Raw genomic sequence first — 25,377 nt, 5'->3', positions numbered from 1 at the left:
TTAACATGTATTGGTCAATTTGCCATCTGGGGGAGGGAGAAAAGTTGGAACACAAGGTTTTACAACTGTCAATGCTGAAAAATTACCCATGCATATATATCTTGTAAATAAAAAGCTATAATAAAAAAAAAATCTCCTTTTGGGGCGATGAGTTGAATCAATACTTTTCATTTGTCCTGAGACTATAGGTACTTACTGCTTTTTTAAAATGACAAGAAAAATGGATTAAAGAAGTTCACATTTTGTCTTAAAGGACCTGGTATCCTGTTTTGGGGGACCTTTCTTAAGTGGCGTTTGTAGACTACTAGCAATAGACCTTCGGCATCACAGAGGGGGTCTCCCAGATCTGGTTGTATGGAATACCTCCAATAACCACTTTAAGGTAAACTTTGATAGAACTTGAATATATTTCTTTCATCATTTCTTAACATTTCATTACACTGATATCTCCTATTTTATTAAGCCATTCATTCTCTAATTAATAAATGCCCATTTTGTTTCCATTTCCTTATTTTTTTATAATAAAAGTTTTTTGACAAATATTTTTATGCATTTGGATCAGAATTTTCTTCTTTTCTTTGATCTCTTTAGGGCATATTAATGGAATCATTTAACATTCTTATCCTAAGATATATACCTTGAATTTCTTTCACAATTATTGATGCAAACTTGCTAATTTATATTTGGAAATAAATTGCTACTATGAGGTTCCTGTCCTTCTTCCTCCTAAGAAAATTATTTCCTTGTGAAGTATTTTCTTGGTCATTTTAACTTTTGCAAACTTATCTTGGAAGAATGCCTTTTGAATGGTTATTTAAAACAAAATAGATACTTGCAATGTTAAAAACAAACAAAAAAACCTAGCTTGATACAATGTTATAAAATTTGACAGCTATTCACTTAGAGCATTAATCACATTTTAACTTTTTTTTCCTAGTTGGTAGAAGTTAAAGGGCCTAATGATCGTCTTTCCCACAAGCAAATGATTTGGTTGGATGAACTGCAGCAATTGGGAGCCCAAGTAGAAGTCTGTCATGTGGTTGCAGTTGGAGCTAAGAGCAAATGCCTCAGCTAGATTATATACTTTGGGTGATGTTCTGTCACTTGCTTGCTGTTTGTTTTTGTTTTTTTTTCTTTCCAAAAGAATAAAATGTTACTGTTAAATTTTACATTGCTTAATTTTGATTATTTCTTATTACCATATTTAAGGACTCAGTATAGTATGTATATTAATCAAACACTTAAATTGGAACTTGTCCAAAGTAGTTTTTCTTCTTCTTTTTTTAAAACAATCCATTGTCAGACTTGTAAACAGACCCAGAAAATACAACAGTAAGCTAAGGTCAGAAATAGACACTAATTATTGTGTCTTTTCACAATTTGTGAATTCACAATTCACAAATTATCAAGATTTTCAAAATTTATTTTTCTTATTTCCAAAATGGAAATAGCACCTACCTCACAGAACTTTATGTTCACTATTCTTTTAGACATATATACATTCCATTTTTGAATGATACTTGATTGGTTTGACACAGACTTTATGGAACAAAGTTATAATAATGTCTATTGAAGCTATTTGCTGAGAAGTCTTCCTCACCGCCCACCATTCAGACATCTTTTTCTACTCTCTTTTTTTTCCCTGGCCCTTCTCCTTGCCAGAGCCAATCCTTCTAAAATGTACCCTTGACCCTATGCTTTTCAGACTTCAGCAGGTTGCCTCCACTAATCATCCTTCCTCCATCTTCATCTCCATGATCTGTTGGCTCCTTGCTTACTATTAACAAGCTAGTTATTTTTTATCTTTCCTCTTCTTTGTAACTAAAGTCCTTGAGAGTTGTCTACCTTTAATGGTATCACTTTTCTTACTTTAATAAATCCTTTGCAATTTGGCTTATGACCTCATCTTTCAACTACAACTGCTCTTTCCAAAGTTACCTGTGAGGTCTTAATTGCCAAATTGATTATTTTTTTTCTACCATCTTGATCCTTATTTTTCTGTAGCATTTGCCATTGTTGATCATTCTGGATGTGCTTTTCTCACTAGGTTTTCAAGACATTCTCTGCTAGTGCTTTTCTTGCCTGATGGGCTTTTTGTTTTTATCTTTTTTGCTAGATTTTCTTGTAGGTAATGTCCACTAACCTAAGCAGTCTTCCAAGGCTCTATCTTGGTCCCTCTTCTTCTCTGTACTATGCCATTTAATTTGGTGATAAATTAGCATCTCTCAGCTATTTCCAGCAGCAGCTCAGTTTGGTTTTGTTTTGCAGTTTCAAATTGGTCTCCCTGGCTATCTCTCCCACACTCCAATATTAAACTCCATTGGCAAGGCTATTCTGTGTCTCACACTTCCAGAAACCTGGCCTACATGTATGTATACTTATTTAGTATTTCTCTTCCATTACATCTTCCCCTTTATGTTTCTAGCACTTCACACAATATCCCAACTTCTATCAGTATACCTTGGCATATATCAACACAATTAGCAAGCCCAGGAATTATAATTTTATATATATTCCCCATGCATAGCAAATACATTCCAATACTTTATTCCCACTAGTGCAGTTCTTCAGAAAATAACTCTATTAAAAATCATACTACACAAGGTTTAGATTAATGAGTGGAATACTACATAGCAAGTAGTTGAAATTTTTTAAATAGGAAGTTTTCTGCATTTTCATTTCAGAGGCAAATAGTCATTAAAATAACATCCTCCATTAGTTCATTATGAAATAAGCACAAGCACAGTGTGGATCATTGTGAAAATAGAATGTGGCCTTTTCCTAGAATGTCACAAAATTCAAACATGTGACAATAAGTAATTAGCCTTAAGTGCTCGGCTGTCCTAGTGCATCTGCTCAGTTTCAGCCCTTTACATTGGACATTTGGCCAGGAGAAAACTGAGACTCTGATTAAGCAATCACTTCTGAGCCTAAACAAAAATAGGCAATAATCCATATTTGAATGCTTCCTTATGGTATGGGGATAACTGAAATCTCAGGCACTGTGCTAATTGACCTTAGAAAATCATCATATAGTCCTAGTACTATATGCCTTCAGAGGACTGGCCCAGCTAAATGCAGTGAGTGGTTCACAGCCAGCAGGTTGGCCTTTAAAGTGATTCAATCTTTGGTTTTGGAAACCTGAGTCCAAAAGAAAAATACCAAGGATCATAAAATACAAAGATCACCTCTTATAGATGTGGGCAAATTAAATGAAATAATAGTCCTTGTGAAACACCCTGCAAACCTTAAAAGTACCGTAAAATTGTCCAGCTATAATCTTTAGAGCTAAGTATCTTCAAAAGTAGAACTGTTTACTTCTAGAAAAATCCATAATTACCATTGATTTGTACAATGATCAGTTTTCAATTGTAAATTATTCTAAAAGCAACTGATACTATTTTACTCTTAAGGGCAAGGCTTATTTATTTATGTACTTTTAGTTGACTGATATTATCAATATTTTTATGTAGTAAATGGACTTTAAAAATTTTTTTGTAAATGGATTTTAAAAAATGAAAATGCTGCTGCTAGATATTTAGGCCAGGATTAAAAAAAAAAAAAAACAAACTTATTATGGGGAACAATTATATCCCATAAAAATGGTTGTTCCAGCTCTGCTACTAAAATTAGCTATATGGTCTTGGGTAAGTAATTAAAGCTTTGGCTTTCAGGATGCCTCCTTTATATTAGCCCCTTGCACAAATCAGGTTTTCAAAATTATTTGTTAAAAGAACTAGAACTAAAAGAACTTGGCCCAAGGCATACCAGCTTGAGGTTAATGACTAATCATATCCCAAATAAAAGAATTAATGCTGTAAACATAAATTTTTCATTTTATAACAAGAAAATATCTGAGATTGCTTATGTAAGGCAGGTCTTTGAATCACTCAACTGGATTCTATGACATGATATATAGATGAAGACAATAATCACACACCAAGGAAAGATAAAAACTTTATTTAACAATCAAGATCTCCTTCACATTCATCACCTCTTACTGACAAGATTTCTTAATATTCCTCCAAAATTCTACTTAACTCAAGTAACAGTCATTGTTAGGCACAAAGGTTTCAGATTTCACTAAATGTCAACTTTTACAAAACTGAATTTACTGCTATAAGCAGTTATTATAACTAAAAGATTTAAGGAATAGTTTTCACCTATTACTTAGTACAAGTCATTTTTTACTTAAATAAAAGGTTAGAAACATTTTTGGTTTTAATATAAATTTCCATCTGAGAATAAATGGCCAGGCACTGTACATGTTTAAGAAAGATCACTGAAAAGTACATTGGCACAATTAATGCAAAAATAAGGAGGTTTATCAGAATGTTAATATGGGATTCTACATTATTACAGAATTCTTTGGTACAGTATATGTACTGCAGTTGAAATTACATCAATTCTCATTAGCAGTAGCTAAATGAGCTTTGTTTCACCTACTCTAATTGCCAGAATTTAAAATTTCAGGAGTTGTTCATTTTGTGTACAATATGATATGGCACAATAATCATAACAGACCAATGACAACCAATGCAGATTTTCATTAGAAAATGATATAGAAATAAGCTTAAAGATTTTTCTACTTTTATAAATCAATATTAATAGTACCTAATTTTAAAACTTGTAATTTTTTTAAGCTAAAAGAGATGAACGGTATTGGTAGGGGGAGACAATTGTAGACAATGAGCTAAATCCAATGTTAAATTTATTAACAGTCTAATACTATCTTAAATGAAGCAGCTTCAAAAAAGGGGAGAAAACAGCTTGAAAGAAATGGGAAGGAAATCTATAGCACGTTAGGGACTAAGAACTGATTTTCAACCAATAAGCTATTACAAATGTTTATATAACAAAAAGGTTCCAATATAAACTAAAAGTAATCCTTATTTTTATATCCAACAAGCTAACATAAACCTAGACTTTTATAAACAAGAAGACAATTCTTAAGACAAGTTGTAAAAGCATCTCTGCTTTTTTTTTTTTCCCCTAAAAAGGCAAATTATTCATCATGTAGAAACAACTACTCATTAAATATACAGGGACAACACAATCTTAGAAAACCTTCAAAAAATACAAAAATTTATTGTTCCTGGGCAGTAGTCACTTTTTTAAAGTGAAATATACTGACTAGTTAGTTACTGTACTTAGTCAAATTTTTAAAGATCCCAAATGAATTGGCAGTTCAAGAAACTGTAAACAATCAGGCTACCTTTTAAGAATACAACCCTTTAAATAGGAAATGGGGAGAGAGGGAATAAGTATAGAAAAAACTCCTCAAAAATCAGGATCCAGGAGCTTTTATATCCAAAGCTTCTACTTAAAAACGTCTTTGGCTAAGATATTAAGCCACTACTAGAAAGTCTGGGTTTTAATGCTATTGCAATGAACTTGTGCATATTACAATAGTTTAATTAGGGGGCCGGAACAAAATATACCCCAAAAAATAAAGAAGTGCACTTCTGTGTTCCTATTTCCATAATCCTCTTTCACTTTTGTCCCTTTTTCTTTCAATGTTTCTAACAAAAATAGGTGCAGACAGAATAAAGTCTTTCTTCCTTGCTCAAAGTTAGCAGTAGCATTTGAGACCTTATTTTTCTGCTCCTATCCTTTGGACACAACAGTTGGTTTGTCCTTTGTTGACAGTTATCTAATTAAGTGATCTGAGTGTTTCTCCTTAGAAATTTACTTTGAGGAAAAAATTGATCAAATTAAATTTATCAAAATGCCAGTGACCCATAAGGAAAAGGGATACGTCCTTTTCCTTAAGATAGCAGATATTCCTTCAAGAGAGAAAAACAAAATTTGAATCTTCACAGTATATACTGAATTTTCCCCAATATAAAAATGAGCAATTAGCATAATAGAAAAAGAAGCACTTCATTCTGTGACAATGATTTACAAAGCTGAAACTAAATCTTTCTGTCAAGATCTTTCTAAAATAAAGATTCATTCTAAATGGAATTTTCAAAGGCATTCTATATACTGGTGCTTGATGCTCTATGCTATTTGAAGGCCCAAATAATGGCTTGGATGATTTCCAGTTTGGTTTATGAATCTGGATATGAAAATGTTTACAAAACATATTAGGATTTGAGTATCCTATTTAAAAATGAAATTATATTTCACTGTGTAGTATACATATCTTAAAAGTTCATTTTCAATTAAAGGCACTTCTAAGGCTATAATTATATTATTTAGAGCAAACATTTTATGATTAACAGTGCATATCATTTTAAAGTTAGTTCCTGTGTAGTAAAGGGAAGCTCACAAAATTAAAAAACCCTGTTCTAAAGACTATTTAACAAGATGATTTGAAAAAATAAATTATGGCCACAGTGCACTAATATATGCATTACTTGAAACCAATTAGAGCTGATCTAACTAAAAGTATGTATGTAAATGTAGAAACACTAAAGCTGAGTTTCAAAGTTTTGTTCCCACACTTATCAACATATTTTTGGCAATATATTATATAGTTAATCTAGAATTTTTTTAATATTAACTTTTGCTTCCTTGAATTGCTAATCAGAGAAACCTCATTTGGTGGTTGGAAAAGAGATGCAGCAAAAAACCAAATAATCATCTGATTAGCATAATCATATTCTCTAAATTAATAAATGAAAAATTTTGCTTACACATCACCTGAAAATAAGTCAGACCTATAAAATTCAGGGAAAGAAAAATCAAAACCAAAGTTTATGCCTATTTTTAAATTGTGCGATTGAAGCATGATTCAGTTTGCTTTTAAATATTTGTGCAAAATTCAACTATTATTCTTGTATATAAAATTATTACAGCTTCAGATGCCAGAGTTAGCAGTGTTAACTTGGAGGAAAAAGACCTACCATTTTCTCCCAAATGTTGAGAAAATACATTTTAATCTTCATTTGCTAATGTCTCAGTAGACAACCATATTTTGGCACCACTTAAAAATTTGCTTAATGGTGTTCCTAAAATGCTTCTTCTGCAAAGATTCCCTATAGGCGAAAACGGAAATGAAGAGGAAAGAAACTCTGGAGTCCCAGATGTATCATTTAGACCATTTGCTTTAAAGTACATTCTACTCTGATCCAGTTCTGAAGAGCTAGCTTGTGTGGGACTGCTCTTGTACTGTCGGAGACTCCTGCTGAGCATTTCTATTTCATCTGCCAATAGAGATACTCTATGAAATGCTGTAATGAAGCCACCATTATTAATCTGGGCCTCTGGAACCCAACGGAAGTAGCAGAGTTTCCAGAGTTTTATGTGTATTCCAGAGAGGCGGGGCAGAATTACACCATGCAGGTCAACAGGTTTTGAAAACCAGTCTCTAAAATATTGTTCCATATCAGTGCTTTGGCTATCTGTTTGCTGAAGATCTGTCTTCAATTTCAGTATAAGTGAATTTCTCCTTGGAAGCAAATCTTGGTCATTAATGATTCCATTCTTAAAGGAAGGTGGCATTCCTCTCAATGTAGAGCTATAATTTTTCTGTATGGGGAAGAGATTTTACATATTCATTATTTTCTAGATTCACAAAAATAACCATTTTAAAGACATAAGTTTTTAAAATAAACAATATTATACATAAATATGAGGGAATTTCAGCCTCAAACAACTTTAAACCATTTAATTTTCTTCCTTTAGAATACTGCCTTTACATTTTTGTTTTTCTTCCTGGGTTATTTATACCTTCTGAATCCAATTCTCCCTGTGCAACAAGAGAACCATTCGGTTCTGCACACATATATTGTATCTAGGATATATTGTAACCTATTTAACATGTAAAGGACTGCTTGCCATCTGGGGGAGGGGATGGAGGGAGGGAGGGGAAAAATCGGAACAGAAGTGAGTGCAAGGGATAATGTAAAAAATTACCCTGGCATGGGTTCTGTCAATAAAAAGTTATTTAAAAAAATGCTGCCTTTACTCTTATTTTCTTGGTAGTTTTATGATTTTTTTTAATGCACAACAAAAGTTTTTACCCAAATCTTCATTCTGAAGTTTCTCCCTCCTACATAACAGGAAGCAATATTGAGTAATAAAAGAGCTAAGACTTAATTAGGAAAAAAAACCCTCAAATCATAAAACTACATATAGAAATGAAATTGGAAAAGAAACATCAGAACTTGATACAATTTCAGTGGAAAATGTTTTTAGAAACATTTGTTAAAATTTTAATCTGTTAAGATTTAATTTTATTCTTGTAGGGTAGCAGAAGGGGACAAATTTTGGAGGATCTGAGCTTTAAAAGCAGAATAAGGTACTAAATTGAATATCCTTGGGAGATCACTCCTCCTACATGATACTTAGTTTCCTCTTTTGAAAGATAGCTAGGTGTCACAACGGAAAAAGTTCTGGATCTGGAGACAGGAAGAACTGCATTTAAATTCAACTTCAAAAAACTATCTAAATTGTGTGATCCCAGGCAAGTCATTTAGACGCTGTCTGTCTCAGTTTCCTCAACTGTAAAATAGGGATAATAATAGCACCTAGCTCTCACAGTGTCTAGCACAAAGTAGGTGCCAAATAAATATTTATTCTCTTCCTCTTCCTTTTCACCAGAGCTGCAAATTTTGCCTATATTCATTTTAACAATTGGTTATGAAGTAAACAAAACATGGAAGCAATTATTAAATTATTAAAGGTCTTTGTTTTCAATGTATTTTCATAATTACCTTTGTCCGCTTAAATGATTTCACTGACCCATTTTGTACACATGGTGCACTCTTTCCAATGTACAAGGGGTTATTAAAAAGGGTACGATCCTTTGAAGTAAATTGAAGAGACCAGTCCCAAACAGAAGGAAATTTTAAGCCCTTTTCATCACCCAGTTGTATATTTTTGCTAATAGCAAATTCCTGGAAAAAATTATTAAAAATAGTTAATATTTACAGCAAGAGGACCCTCACCCTACCCCCATCAAACACTTCATTTTAACAGATAGAATGCAACTAGCTTCTGATGTGGAAGTTATTTTCAGATTCAGCTGTCTCTGTATTGAATACTCTGTATTCATATTCATAGTAGCCTCTCTCTATATATATATATATTATGGTAGCAAAAATCTGGAAACAAAGTAGATACCCATTCCTTGAAGAATGACCAAACTATAGTATATGGGACAAAGTGACAAATATGGAGAATTCAGAAATTCTAAATTCAAATTCATATAATTGAGAATATCTGAATGAAATGATATAGAGCAAAGAGAGTAGAATCAAAATAATATACATGGCCACAATATTGTAAATGAAAATGCTCCAAGAATACAAATTTAACACAATGGCCAAATTCAATTCCAAAGGCCCTATAATAAATACATTCCTCTTCTCCCACTTTTTTCTTCCTCTCCAAGCAGATATTTGGTAAACCACAAGAATGGTAACAAGAGATAATGTTGATAACACTTATACCATTCATTTTTTATATTAATGACTGGTCAACCATAAAAGTAAAAAATATCATCAAACACATTATTATTAGGCAGTGTTGCTTAACTTTAGGTATATGTACTTTGTATTGAAATGTTGGAAATGAGGAAAAGTATCTGATCTAACTGTCAATATTTTAAGTCAGTTTGTATTTAATACAGGAGAAAGATTAACTAGAAAGAACTTTATCTTTTAAAATGATAAGTAAAACTAAAAAATAGTTCCTATGAAAAGACTAATAAAAATGATAAACCTTTAGCCAATATGATTTAAAAGATCAAATTTACAAAATAGCAAACAAAGTGAAATGGCAACAAAACCAGAACCCAAGAATCATCAAAATTTCCTACAATTATATATGTCACTAACAGAGTTGAAATTACTAAAGAAATAGATGAATACCTTCAAAAATACAAAATATATGAACCGAAGACCAAGTGTATCTCTCAGAAAAAGAAACACAATTAATTGCATAAGAACAACAACAAAATTCCAAAAACAACTAGTGCCAATTCTACCTTTATTCTTAAAAACTTAAAAAATATTCCAAGAGATTCTTTTTACAAGACAAATATAACCCTAATATCTAAGCCAGGGAAGAGCAAAGCATAGAAAGAGAACAGTCATGAAGACTGATTAAAAAACTAAATAGAATACTGTCAAATTATAACAATTCATCCAAGAAATCAATTCTTTATGACCAAGCTGAATTTAAATCAGGGCTGCAGGGATGATTCAATATTAGAAAAACAATCAATGCAATCACCTTAAAAGTGAAAACATTCAAAACCACATGATTTTGAGAAAAAAAAGAAAAACAAGGAAAAAACCTTTGACAAAGTACAACATTCAATTATGCTAAAACCCTACATAGCATAGGCAGTTGTTTTTTAAATATCATAAAAAGTATCTACTTAAAACCAAAAGCTTCATAGTCAATAAAAGTAAACTAAAAGTGTTCCCAGTCAATGTTGGAATAATAATGCAAAAACATCCACTCTGCACCCTATAATGTGATATAATTCTAAAAATGCTAATATAGCAATGAGAAAAAAGGAAGAAATTCAAGGCATAAAGATAAAGAGGTATATATATGTATATATATAAAAAACACTCTCCAGACAATGGCTTATTTAAAGAATCCTAGGGCATCAGAAAAGGTACCAAATGAGACAAAGTAAATTTACAGGTTATAAAATTAATCTTCAAAAATCAAAAGCATTACTATATAGTAACAAAATTCAAAAACCAAAATGAAACGTAAAGCCAATTCCAAATAATTACAAAATGCAAAAACTACTGAGCATCAATCTACCAAAGCACATAAAATATTTGTATAGATTCAATTACAAAATGGTCCTTAAAAAAAATTAAATAGCTAGAGGAATCATTCTCTCGGTATCCATGGCTAAACTAAGCCAATATAATTTTTAAAATGACAATGTTACTAAAGTTGATTTATGGTTTTTAATGTTATACCAATCAAATTATCAAAGTGATACTTGATCATAACTCATTTTAAGAAACAAAAGAGATTATAAAAAAGATAGGAATGAAGAGAAAGAAGCACTTCTATACCTCAAACTATTATAAAGTAGCAGTCTTCATAACCATTTTGTCTTAGTCAAAAAATAGACAATTAATTAATGGAAGATAATGGACAAAAGAAAATCAGAAATAATGAATCTCAATATTCTAGTGTTTCATAAAGCTGAAACTGAATTACTTAACTCCCTATTTGATAAAAATTATTGGGAAAGGTAGAAAGCAGTCTATCAAAAATTAGACTTAGATCAGTATCTTATACCAAATTCCCAAATCTATTCTAAATGAATACATGACCTTAATATTAAGGAATATATTAAAAAAGAAATGAGAAAAGAAATAGAATAATTTTCATAGCTTTGTGTAGGAGCTACAGTCTTTGATTATTCAAAATGGAACATCTACTGCATAAAGAAAATCAATGCACTGAGGATAAGAGAAGTGCTTAAATGGAAGAAAAAAATGAAATTTCTTTAAGGATTTACTATCCAAGATAAACAATTAATATATTTCCAATACAAAAATGGTCAAAGAGTTTAAACAACTAGTTTTCAAAATAAAAATTACAAATAATAACATTAAAGAATGTCACAGATCATTAATTATTAGAGAAATGAAAATGAAAACAACCCTGAGATCAGTTACCAAGTATTTGTTACCCATTTACTATGTACCACACACACTATGCCAATTGTGAATTATAAAAGCACAAAGAAATTCAGTCTCTGCTATAACATTATTAGGTGAAGACAAACACAAAAAGGAGCTGATAAGATGAGAAGTAGAAAGATGACAAAAATAAAGACACAAGATGAGGGGTGATTATAGACAAAGTTCAAATAATAACTTGGAGAAGAATAAGACATGGTTGGCCATCTTAAATGTACATTCTGGAAAGAAATATCCAATTAGGAAAGGCCATAAGAGCAGAAGGTTTTTTTCTAATGTAAGAATTACAGGGTTGATATGGGCTTCCAGGACAAAGAGATTTGGAAGATATGGTTGAGGTTGAGCTTGGAGATTGAATGAATGTTTCACCTCACACCATGAAAAATGGTAAAGAAGTTATGGAAAGAAGCAAAGAAACAAGTATTATTAAATATCAGTCACTGTGCTAAGATATTTCATGTTATAGCTGAAGAAATTAAGGCAGGCCGAAGTTAAATGACTTGCCCCAATGTCATACAGTTAATGCCTGAGGCAGAATTTAAATTCAAATTTTCCAGACTCCATATACCCAATAACTATGCACTGTTCTGTACAAGTGAATTGGTGATATCAACACAATCATTTTGGAAAGTAATTTGGAAAGAAATTTGCAAATAAAGTACAAAACCCATTGATTCCACTATTAGGTTTATACACCCAAAATAAAATATTTACAGCAGCAGTTTTTTAATAGCAAAGAACAGGAATACATAAATGATAGTATACAGATGAAATGGATTATAACTACTGTAACAAACAAGATAAATATAGACTTATGGAAAACATAAACTGATGCAACATGACAAAAGCAGAGCAAAAATCCCCAATATACACAATGACTACAGCAATGTAAATAGGAAAGAAAAACTCACACAGTATTCCAAAATGGATGTTACTAAATCACAAACATGATATCAAGTGACCCCATCCACCTATCCAATCCTCTTAAATTCCTTCAATTCATCCCATTTTTGTCATTTACTAGATGTAAGCCCCAATAACCTATTTCCTCCTGTATAAAATGAAGGAATTTGACTAGATGGTCTTTAAGGTCTGCCCCTTCTAATCCTAAATCTATGGCTACTCTTTCAGACCAGACATAGTTTGTGTATGTGTCTTAAACTGTGGCTCACAGAAAGGAACAATATATGACACATGTGATCTGACTAGGGCATATTATAGCAGAAGTATCATCCCTTTCAATCTGGGCAAGTACCAACATGTCACAATAATTTTAAAATGAGCTTGCCAATTCTATTAAAAAAAACTCCTAGAACTTTTCCACAAAACCAATATATAGCTGCACCTTCAACATTCTATATTATTTGTTTAAATACATGGGAGTGGTGGTCAGCTGCTGTACCTTCTATGTCTTCAAGCAGAGCTCTGATCGACAGGTGATTCAACCATTCCTAGGAAGTGGATGCTATTATTATCCCCATTTTATAGGTTAGGTACAATGCCCTGGGCCACTATTCCAGGGCTAAGAAAAGTGCTTGTGGTTGCTCACAGATCAGGCCAGGAAAGCAGTGTCTATACCTTTCTTTGGATCACATCACCTTGGAAGAACTGAGGACATATAGAACCTCCAAAACTTATCTTTAAAAAAAAGTGTCTGGTAGGAATGCAAGTCTCTCTTGAAAAAGAGTGAGGGAAGATGAGGACAGAGCTATCTGTTCTGTCTCCTTTGCAATCACATACAACTACAGCCCCTTGCCAAATGTGGTCCTTTGTTCCACCACTTAGGGTACCATATCCTCACAATTGGGTGTTCTGCTTTATATATAATTGTTGGTTGTTTATATCCTGTAAGATGTTTGGGAGTTAATTTTTTCCTAAAATTTGGGACAGTTTATTTTTTTGTCCTGGGCAGTTTTCATTTATAATTTCTTGAAATGTAGCTCTGAAAAAACAGGCTTTTAAAAATGGTCTTAAAAGAGTTCAATGATTCTCTGGACCAACCTATTGTGTTTTAAATGGAGCTACCTCACTATGCTTTTAATCCCAAATCACTTTGGTTTTCATTAAATGGCCAATTACAGCCCCCAGTCCAAGCTTCAGATGTGCAGAGAACTCATCCAATAACAGAATCCAATAACAAAAGACAATGCGCAAATGGCTAATGAGCTGAACTCATGACTGAGGAGGAAAATCAACTCAAGTTATTTTTGGGAAACTCCACAATGTTTTTAATGTCAAGATTCTCCTAAAACACAGGTCTATATTTTAAAGAAAAATGTTCTCCTAGTAATAGTGCATAGATGTAATGGCATAACTCATTTGGTTCTAAAAAGAACCAAAGTTGAGGATCACAAAGACAACATAAACAAGTAATTTATTCTTTCATACATATATGACTAGAAAAACGATAGCAAAATTCTAATGGATACCCCACATGATCTACTTTCATGATCCATGAAAGCTGGAAGGATGATCCCTGCCCTAGGATGGACTGACAAGACCTGAATAAGAGTGGTGTAGGATGGGAAACACAAATGTCTAATCAGCATCACTGAAGGTAGTGCATGCATCAAAACAATGATAAATCCATTGTAGCATCAAAATAGTATATAAGCTGTTTACTCATGAGAAAAGGGAAAGAAAATAGGGGGCTAGTATTTTTAGAGCTCTTAATCTAAAAGAATCCTGGATTTGGCTCATGGCACATTTTAAAAAAAACTCTTGCTTTTAAAAAGAAATCTATTGTTTTATATGTATATTCTATTCATAATCTATTACTGTTATTTCTTCAAGTATTGCTTTTAAAAATCTGCTTGTCATTTCTGGCACATAGTTTAGCCTATTGGAATATTATAGAAATGCATGTTCTTCATCACTGCCTTAATCTAAAATGATTATACTAGGGTTCTAACTTAGTAATCATATACTAATTAAAAAAAATTCTCTCCCCAAAGCAAATTTTCCTCTCCCTTTCTTCTCTGTAGAGGGAAATAATCTTGTTCCCCCCCCACCACTTTAATGAAATTCAGAAAATATTCAGTTACTAACTGTTCTATAGATAAAACAAAGTAATGACAGTTCAAATATGGAAAAGGTTAATTAAAAAAAATTAATATGAAAATATAATAAAAATATAAAAAATGTGCTGAAGGGGTAATAAATGCAACAGCTTTGTTACTATATTATTGCATTCAGGATACAGATTTCTTAAACACAAATACAGCAATTTAGTTTCTAATACAAGTCTTTTTTATTTTTCTTTGCATACTATATGTTTGATGAAAACTAAGTTCACAAGAACCAAAATTTAATTAAAAACATAATTAAAAATTATGCCAATTATATAAATTTAGATTTAAAAATTAAAAATTTATAAAATAAAACCAAATTCCCAATTTTTAAAAACTTTTCAATAATTTGGTGACAGAACTAAAACTAAAATAGCAACTAATTAAAAATAAGAACACTTTACTCACTGTGCTTTGTTTTACTCGTTGGTGAGGGCAGTTGAAAAGAAAAGTGCCAAACAACGAGATCCGTGTACTGTCATACAGCACTGTTAAGTAAGTTTCTGAAAATTCAAACGCTGCTGGATATTGTTCTAACAGCTGCCAGATGGAGTCCAGAAATAATAAGAATAAGGGAGACTAGCAAAACAAAACAGAAAATTAGTACCTCAGCTGTTCACATTTATAAGCATATCTATTATCTTTAGAATAATAACAAAGAATAAATTCAGGGGAGAAAAGACCACAGTCCAAAATACTTGATCCCAAGAACACTGTTTATTTGCCTTAATAAGCCCAAGCTTAAAGAACCGAATTAGTCTAATGGAAAAAAACCTAAATATCTGTAATAATAATGGCTCACATTTATACAGCAATTTGAATTTGTAATAAATTTTTCCCCTACAAAAGCATTCCATTTTTTTTAATGGCACAAATGAGGCCTACTATAAGAAAATATGATGTACCAAAATCTGACTTCATAAAAAAGATAATTTAGAAACTTTTTTATATCATAAAAGAATTTAAAAGATTTCTTTATATAATGAACTCTTCTCCAGATAGCAAAAAAAAAAAAAAAAAAAGGCAAAATGTGATGTTCTGAAACACTATCTCATTTCCCAACTCTCAATAAGGCTAATCCTTCTCCATGTGCCCTAATCCATTAATCATTCATTCCTCCCTTTTATATTTTATATATTTATATAAAGGGAATCCTTCCCTTTTTGACTACAAAAATCTCCTATATTTACTTATCGATGAACATAATTTATCCTCTCAGTAGGAAAAAAGCTCCCTGGCACAAGGACTGTCACTCTTTTGAATTTATATCCTCAACATCTACCACAGTGTCTGATGGAGAGTAACTACTTAATAAATGCTTGTGGATTATTCTTAAATTTGTTAAAATTTAATAAATAATAAAGAGTCTGTGCTTGATGCTCTCCTTTTTCTATACTCTCTCTTTGGTGACAGCATTCACTCTCAAACTTCAGTTACAACTTCTTTTTTTTTTTTTTTTAATTTAAATTTTATTTTATTTAATAATAACTTTGTATTGACAGAATCCATGCCAGGGTAATTTTCAGTTACAACTTCTATGCCAATTCTGTATCTCTATCCTTGATTTCTCTTCTGAGAATCAGACTAGTATCTTCAGCTCACCATGGGAAATTTCCATTTCATGGTCCATGCACATTCTCAAGCTTAATAGATTCAAAACCAAGATAATTTTCTCCTACCTAAAATTGTTCTTCCTTTTGACTCTAAGGTACCACTACTCACTCAGTCTCTCATATTCAAAACCTTTGGTGAGATGAATATACTTTGTATATATCTACATATATATGTATATGTATATACACATATACACAGGTTTTTTCCCTCCCCCTTCTCCATGAAGTCACTGTGCCAATTGAATTTTGGGTCTTTCCAAGCATCTAGAAGAGTGCTCTGGACACAACAGATACTGCAGAGACCCACAAAATTGCAAATATTATTTTAAAGATATTTAATAAATCCCACAATGTTAAGTATTACTAAATATTAATAATAATTATTATTATCACTAAATATCTTTAAAATCATACTTACAATTTTGTGGATCTCTGTTGTATCAATCTTAATGTACATTTTACCAAATCTTTACTAAAAATTTGAGTTTTTTCATACCTCTTTCTCAGATCTCTTTAAGTGGTTACATCTGTCGAGGAATTGATAACCTGCCATGACCCATTCTTTCTGTATCAGACTTTGAAATCCAGTAATTGTCCGAAAATAAGGATCCATCATTACTTGAATGAGAGAAGCTACAAAACAACTCAGGTCCCTTCCTTCCTCTTCTGTGGAAAAAAAAATCACACACACACACACACACACACACACACACACACAAAAAAAAGATTTAAAAATACAGTAAAATATTACATACTATGGCAGGGGCAAAAATTTTCTGACTGCTTCAATGCTTCACATTAATGTCTGGTCTATATAATTTGAAATGTCTTTCTCATTAAGTGAGTTAAAATGAGCAACTGAAATAAAACAATGTCTGATGAGCACAGCTATATTAAAAAAAGCCATTTTTCTTACTAGATAGTTTATATAAAAATTTTATTCTCTTCTCCAATATGTGACTTAGCATTTTACATGCAGAAAAATCAAAATGAAATGATAGGTAATTTTGGGTGGCACAATGGATAGAATAATGGATCTGGAATTGGGAAGACCAAAAGTAAAAATTATCCTGCATCATCTAAAAAGAGGCTCTTTCTGAAAATCAGAAACAAAATTTTAAAACTCAAAGGAACTTGGGATGACCTATTCAAATCACCTCATTTTACCAAAGAATAAAGTGGGTGAAGACTTGCCCCAGATGGAAATCTACCTAAATCTCCGATGTGTTTCTATAATTTATTAAATAGAATATATTATTTAATATATGCAGGCTTTTCTTGACAACTCAGGATCGTTCAATAAATTTTGAGTGCTACTAAGTACAAAATACTATAGTCAGGGAGCAGACATGCAAAGATGATGTAAACAATTAATTTACACTTTCTTAGCCAGCTAGCTGAGATAATGAATAGAGTGGTAGGCCTGCAGTCAGGAAGACATGTGTTCAAATTTGGTCTTAAACACTAACTAGCTATGTAATAACCCTGAGCAAGTTACTTAAGCTATTTGCCTTAGATTCCTCATTTGCAAAATGAGGACAATAATATTACTTACCTCTCAGGGTTGTTGTGAGGATAAAATGAAATGATTTTACAAACCTTAAAGTACTATACATAAATGCAAGTTATCATGAAATGATAATTTAAATTATTAAATTAGGAATTATTTGTTATGCAAGAGCCTTAGGATAATTAAGATATACAAGACACAGCAAGATTTTAAAGTGCCTAATATGTACAAAGTACTATGCATGAGAGGTACAAATACAGAAATAAACCAGCTCCTAATCTCAAGGAGGTTAGATTCTGTTGGGAGATATGTAAATAAATAGGTATATACAAAACAGATAGAATGCAGAGGGCACTAACATCCAAGAAAAACTTGCAAAAATCTCATATAGAAGTGGCATTTTAAGGGGAAATTAAAGTAATTTCCATTCACAGCACAGGGAACAGCTAGTGCCACAAATCAGGAATAAAACACTAGTCTGGCTGGATCAAAGAAGAATAAAGAGGCTTTAATGTACAATCAGGGTAGAAAGGCAGGTTTGGACAAGGTTTTAAAGACTTAAATTCCAGACAAAAGAGTTTATATTTGATCTTAAAGGTAACAGACCACTAGAGTTTATTGAGAAAGGAAGTGATATGATCAAATCTATATTTTAGGAAAATCATTTTGGTAGCCAAATAGAACAGATAAAGAAAATAGAGACCTGAGGCAGAGAGACTGATTGATTAGGTCATTTCAACAGTCCAGAGATGGACTGATGAGAACCTGAACTAGGATAGCTGCCATGTGCATGAAGAGAAAGAAACTGATGCAAGTGATATTATAGAGATAGAAATAAGATTTGGGAATTAACTTGGTATATAAAGTGAGTTAGAGGAATTAAGAATGGCATTAAAGTTACAAACCAAGCTGATTAAAAGAACTATGGACAAAAATAAAGATCTTCAGAAGAATAAATTCTATAGAGAAAAACATAATGAGTTCTCTTTTAGAAAAATTGTGTTTAAGGGACAATCACTTTTAAATGTCCAAAAGGCAGGTGAAGATAAAGAGATTGTTGCTCAAAATCTGCATAGAGATAGAATTAAAACTACAGCAGCTTATGAAGTGACCATGTGCGAGAGCTAAAAAAAAAGCTAAAAACAATGCAGAGGCTTTTTTTTTTTTTTTTTTGCATTCACAACTTCCTGTTATCTATTACATTTAAGAAAAAATGAAATTGTAGAGTTAGTAAAGTTCAGAAGAATAGGTAGGATGCTATCAACTAAAATTCTGTGATAAAAATTAGCATCAAAAGAATAAGAAACTCAAGAATAAAATTTTACAGACCCAAAGGGAAAAAATTGAGATGAGGAAAAATGAAAATTATCTGAAAAGACTGTTGTAGATGCAAAGAGAACTCAACCACAAAGGTAGATATTTTAAAATACATACAAATCAATAAAAATCTAACATTTTAAAAAGTAACAGGCAAACAAAAAATGAACAAAAACACTCTAAGGAGACTGAAATACCTGATTACTGTGTTCAGTATTAATGTAATTCAAATGAACATAAAGTAGCAACTAAAATTTATTTTTAAAAAACATGATATAAAAAAACCACGTGATAAGAAAAAGTTATTTTCACTAAAGTTCAAACAACAAAACATGATCATGTACTTTGTAACTATAAATCTATTTACTGTTATGACTTATAATAAACATATTTATACAGTTTAAGGCTTTCAAAGTACTTTCCTCATTATCTTCTAGGATAGGTAGTATTATCCTAGGTTAAATCTTTACTCTTTTCAATGCAACTCTATACAATATCTCTAGGATATAAATTATTAGCTATAATGTATGCTATTACACAATCATCTCAAGTAAATTATTTATAATAGCACCTCTACACAGCCAAATTTATACTCTTGTTCATATTATCACCTGCTTAATTAATCATTTCTTGACAACTTTATAATTTGTTTACTCGTAGTCTTTAATTTAACATGTGCTAGAAACAAAATAAAATCAGGCAAAGATTTAACCTAAAACACAACCAAGTTGAGAAAAATAAAACTCTTTTAAGGATAAGGCTTGGCATTGTAATGACTATATATATTATCATCAACTTTTAAGTACTGTTATATGAATGAGTTTTTTTCATCCATTTACCAGAATGAGTGAATGAATGAATGAATGACATAATAGTAATGACAACAATTTAGTTACAGTTTTTTTTTTTAATGGCTTAAGAAGAACTTTTTTCTATACCCACTCTGTAAAATTGATTATCAGTATTATGATTCAAGTTTTAAAGATAAGAAAACTGAGGCTCAGAGAAGCTAATAAATGTTAGAGCCAAAAAACAAACTCAGTTCTTCTGAGTCTCTCCCTCTGAAACCAATGTTACTACTACTATACTATATATATATTTCGTAACTATATATAAATGGGAAATGTTCCTTATAGTTGACAATAATGCATTTGGTATTTAAATGTGATTTACGTGAATGGAGACTACTATCATAAGAAACAAAACTGTAAGAAATTCAGTTAGGTACCTCGAAGGATTACTGAAAGATGTTTACTTTCCAGCACATATACAAGTTCAGCAGAATGCTTTAGGAATGTTCTAGAAGAGATAAAATATAAAATTACTAAAAACATAAAAAGGGCTAAGAAGTAATAATATATTCTAATATTTAAAATAAAAATGAATACCTCATATTATATTTACAGCAAATCTCTACTACGAATTTATTTAGAATTTTACTGATTCATGTATTATATCATAAAAATATATTACCAGTTATATTAATCAAAAGAAAGTTTATACATACCTTACATACTCTAACCAGCGAGTATTTTCCAGTGAGGATAACCATTTCTCATCTGTTTCTTCAAAAGCCTCTAAAATGAACAGTATTATAACAGATACTATCTTAGACTATTGGACTAAAACTTAAATAACCACAATTATAACAATACAACTTGAATTAAAAGGCATGAATGCAACTTCCAAATCTTGGTTCTGGTTCTAAGTGCCAATAATAAATATATAATATGTAGGTACATTTAAGAAATAACTCTGTATTCCTTAATTCTTATATATGTATCTAATATTTTGGCTTTGTTCACAAATTATTAGACATATCATGAATCAAATTACATCACACAAATATATCCATATACTTATATCCATCATAAGTTCCTATTATCATCAATTATATAATAAAGAAAAATAATGTGATTACCATTAACACACAGTTGCTTAAGCTTTACAAATGCAGCTTGTATTTCTTGAATACTGGGCAAATTCTTATCCAAATCAGATTTGTAAACATCACTCCTCTGTGGATGACTTTTTGTTATTGCATTACAAATCCTAATAAAAACAAAATCTTTTAATTACTTTGTTTATAAAAAAAATTCATATCTCAGGAATGAGTTAGTTTTAAATGGTAATAAGCATTTTTTAAAAAAAGATAACTACTTTTAAATTTCTAACATCAATTTATATATTCCAATTGAGTGAATTAATCCTCCCTTTAATAGAAAAGTTTCTATTTTAGTCTTATTAGTAAAATACATATATAGTCATATCAGTAAATGTCTAAAATATGTACTATATATATGTATACACACACACACATATATATATAAAAAATTCAAATTTATTTAAAAGTGAAGCAAAAAAAGAGAAAAAAGATAAAAAGATACCCATAAATTTGTTAGCACTAGTAGCCAACATCTTCCGTGCAAAGTTGTTGATATTAATAGCAATAGCAAGGAGAAAAATGGAAGTGTAATCTTTGTTTGATTAATAGATACATAATTTACTAGAATATATCATTCTCTCTCACCATATCTAACAGATTATTGTACTTAGAAATAATCTGTCAAAAATATTAACATCTCAAGAGCAACCAGATGGCACAGTGAATAGAGCACTGGCCCTGGAGTCAGGAAGATTACAGGAGGACCTAAATTCAAATCCAGCCTCAGACACTTAACATTTACTAGTTGTGTGACCCTGGGCAAGTCACTTAATCCCAAATGCCTTGGGGAAAAAAAATTAAAAAAATAGTATCTCATACCAGAATGTATATTTCTTGATTACCTTTGATCTATTTTTTTCTGTTGCAATACATCTTTTATGAGGGCCATTCTTATAAGAGCGCTACCATTAGAATGATTCCAGCACCATAGCTAGAAAGAAACAAAGTATAATTATTAAATCTTATTTAATATTACTTAAGATATTACTTAATATTAAATAAAATAAAATTCACACTCACTGGCATCCGTCTTCCAATAAAAGAATGAGAATAAAGCTTTAAGTCTTGATCTGCCAAAGAAGATGGAACTACAAAATATTCTGGAAGGCTGAAAAAGAAAGGGGAAAAAAACCCCTTCATATTAAAGTCATTATAAAATCATTGTCCTACTGATCCTAAAAATTTTACACAAGTCAGTAATACAATCAAACAATATACAAATATAAAGCAAGAATCAGAAAATCAAGAGCCGATATCACTCTGTTCCCCTGGGAGTCAGTTTTCCTTATCTGTAGTTAGGCTAGATGCCTCAGAGAGTAGTTGTTGTGCTCTGTAAACCTTAAAATATTATATAAATAATATTTATAAATATTATATTTGTTTATAATTTATTTTTACTTCAAGAGATCTGTGATTTTGTCAACAAAATTTTCCTCTATCAAGGTAAGTGTACCACTTATTAATTTTGTCATTCTTGTCCACATTCTTCCCCAGATTCTCCATGTATCATGCCAGAACTTTCTTCTAAGTCCTTTTATATTTCAAGCACCCCAAGAGAACATCTGGGCTATTTGTTACATCTTGGTCACAAGTCATATAACCAGATAACCTTCTTTCATGATCAAACATTTTCTAAATGATATTCCCTTCACCAACTTCTTTAGTGTAAGGCCATCATTGAAAATATACTGTGGCTTACTATTAATAGTTCACAATTAAAAATAACTTGAAATTTTAAAAAAGTTCTTTATATCCAATATTTCATTTGATCCTCTACAACACCATGGAATATAGTATGGAAATTACTATTCCCATTTTAGAGATGAGAAGCAAGAAAATGGAACTACACAGTTAAAATGTGACAGATTAAAAATTCAGGCCTTCTTATTCCAAATACAGTGTTCTTTCTATTATACCAAAGTTGTTCCACACATACTGAGGTGTGCTAGGTGTATGGCTTATGATAAGGAAGTATGTTTACAAATCAAAAAGTAGAAAACAGGAAATTTAGATCTAAGAGTTTATAGCTTCTGCCTCTAAGAGTTTCTAGTATAACTGGGGAAATGATATCAGAACACATTAATCAAAAGCAAACAACATAAGAACATTTAACAGCTAAGATTCACAGGTCATACTGAAGTGCTCTAGTTTAGAAGCCAGACTGTGAGTCGTTTTTTTTCCCATAACAAATTGCTTATATCGCTCTTGTGGCACTGAATGTATTTTACATATGGCTATAAGAGAGGAAAGAAAATGAAAAGGGAATAAGCATTATATATAGCTTACTATGTGCCAAAGCATTGTGTTAAAGTGCTTTAAAAAATATCTCATTTGAACCTCACAACAACACTGTGAAGTAACATTGCTGAACTATTCAAAAAGTTAGATGATTATTTGACCAAGATATTATAGAGAATAGTCCTTACTCCAAACTCTTAAAATTTCATGGTTCTAATTGTTCAAACCTTAAATTTTTTAGTAAATCAATTATATTTATGGTGGAAATAGAGCCTAAAACATGGCTATCACACTTAACCAATAGAAGGATGCTACGAAGCTAGGAGATGACGTAGATATGTGGACAGCCAGTTAAACTCTAGGAGTTTGAGATGGTATCAAATATGAGAAATGTCAAGGAGTTCAGAATCCCCATATCCTTTCCTCTGACCTACATTTTGTCTTTCTTCTAGAGTCTATTACCCATCATGATGCCAGATTAACATTCCTAAAAAGATCACTTTGGACACAATATCTCTTTCCCAAAATGTCTATTGAATTGAAATATGCCACAAAAATTATGTTAACACAAAGTAAGGAAGAAAATATTCCTAAACAGGAAAACGCTTTGGGAGCTACTTCAGTTCTGTTCCTATCATGAAGGTGTGAACCTAACTTTTTTTTTTTTTTTTTTTGCTGAGGCAATTGGGGTTAAATGATTTGCCCAGGGTCAATAAATGTTAAGAGTCTGAGGCCAGATTTGAATTCAGGTTCTCCTGACTTCAGGGCTGGTGCTCTATCTACTGTACCAACTAGCTGCCCTGTTAGTTTTTTTTTTTTTTAATACAATACAATAGATAATTTGATTATTGACTGTCAGTCAAGCACTTATATACTAAAAATTTCAATGACAAGCAACTCCATCAATCATTTATTAAGTGCCTCCTATTAGGGACAGTCCCTATTTTAGGCACAGGTATATATAAAGTACATAGAATAAAGTAATCCTTACTCACAATGAATTTATTATATTCTAATGGGGGGAGATAACAAGTATTTAAATAAATATGTGCAAAGTAGTTTTAAAAACTCTGATAAAGTATTTTAGAAAGAAAAAACAAAAAAGGAAAATCCTGAGTTGGATTCTGATTCTGAAGTGTAGAATAAGCAATTATATTGATAAGAAGTGTGCCTTGGGGCAGGACACCCAGGAAGAAGCTAGAACTAAGAGTTTAGAAAGAAAAGCAAGAGATTAGTAACACACAAAACCAAGGAGAAACTTTTAAGCAGAAAAGGCAATCAAAAGCATCAAATAACCTCAGAGAAGTTAAATAGAATAAGAATTTTATAAAAGATTATTAAAAGAGATCATTTGTTCATTAAAATTAACATAAAATCAAAAGGAAGCAATGGCAATAGTTTAATTACTAAAGAGAAGTTTTTCTTCTAGCTAAATAGTAATATTAAAAAACAAAACTTACCAAGTAGAAATCATGTAGCCCTCATTAATTGAACAAACTCTCCATTCTGAGGCACCTGTCCTCTTGATTTCTCTATCCCAATCAGAGAAAGTTTCAAATAAAGGAGTTTTTTGACTACTACCTCCAGTTACTCCTCCACCTCCAGGGTCTATTCCATTAATATTCTTAGCTGTAGAAAAAGCAATATAATTTACAATTTTTAAAAGTCATGTTTTATAATTAGTTTTGATTTAAGTCTCCAATTCCATTCCCTGGTTACTCTCATTAGAGATCTTGCCTACGACTTACAATGATCCCACATTTATTATAAGGCTTTTATACCAATCTATTCACCCTTCTCTTCAATCTCCATAAAAGAGGTATACCTTATCTTCTTTTAAAATTATCTGCTTCACCTCTAGCCTACACTGAACAGATTCCTTTCCAATGTCTGAAAAACCTTATCATCCCTTCTCACATAATGACCTCTTTCTTTCTGCAATCAAGCATATGAAACACTCAGTCTGAAGAAACTGTCCCTGATTAATTATTATTTGTAGCTCCTCACTGCCAAATTTTTCACCAGTTTAAGTTTACTTATTCTATTTCTATTC

General features: G+C 31.3%; 2 protein-coding genes across 2 annotated transcripts in view; one reads left to right on the top strand and one right to left on the bottom strand.

The window, feature by feature from the left end:
- The window catches only part of FAN1 (FANCD2 and FANCI associated nuclease 1), a 32,713-nt gene extending 31,544 nt beyond the window's left edge, over positions 1-1,169 (top strand). The window contains exons 13-14 of the mRNA XM_051980949.1: positions 254-382; positions 938-1,169. Coding sequence (XP_051836909.1) covers positions 254-382; positions 938-1,075 — 267 coding nt within the window. The 3' untranslated portion in view covers positions 1,076-1,169. The remainder of the gene's footprint in view (positions 1-253; positions 383-937) is intronic.
- A 2,775-nt stretch (positions 1,170-3,944) lies between these two features.
- Positions 3,945-25,377, bottom strand: part of MTMR10 (myotubularin related protein 10) — a 63,316-nt gene continuing 41,883 nt past the window's right edge. The window contains exons 7-16 of the mRNA XM_051980948.1: positions 24,785-24,953; positions 22,107-22,194; positions 21,929-22,017; positions 21,063-21,193; positions 20,649-20,718; positions 20,370-20,440; positions 16,811-16,980; positions 15,110-15,280; positions 8,664-8,846; positions 3,945-7,476 (exon numbers count right to left, since the gene is read on the bottom strand). Of these exons, the coding sequence (XP_051836908.1) occupies positions 6,883-7,476; positions 8,664-8,846; positions 15,110-15,280; positions 16,811-16,980; positions 20,370-20,440; positions 20,649-20,718; positions 21,063-21,193; positions 21,929-22,017; positions 22,107-22,194; positions 24,785-24,953 (1,736 nt within the window). The 3' untranslated portion in view covers positions 3,945-6,882. The remainder of the gene's footprint in view (positions 7,477-8,663; positions 8,847-15,109; positions 15,281-16,810; positions 16,981-20,369; positions 20,441-20,648; positions 20,719-21,062; positions 21,194-21,928; positions 22,018-22,106; positions 22,195-24,784; positions 24,954-25,377) is intronic.

The sequence above is a fragment of the Antechinus flavipes genome, chromosome 2 (genome assembly GCF_016432865.1).
Source record: "Antechinus flavipes isolate AdamAnt ecotype Samford, QLD, Australia chromosome 2, AdamAnt_v2, whole genome shotgun sequence".
NCBI lineage: Eukaryota > Metazoa > Chordata > Mammalia > Dasyuromorphia > Dasyuridae > Antechinus > Antechinus flavipes.
The sequence above is the reverse complement of the archived record's forward strand: the minus strand, read 5'-3'. Positions and strand labels throughout refer to the sequence as shown.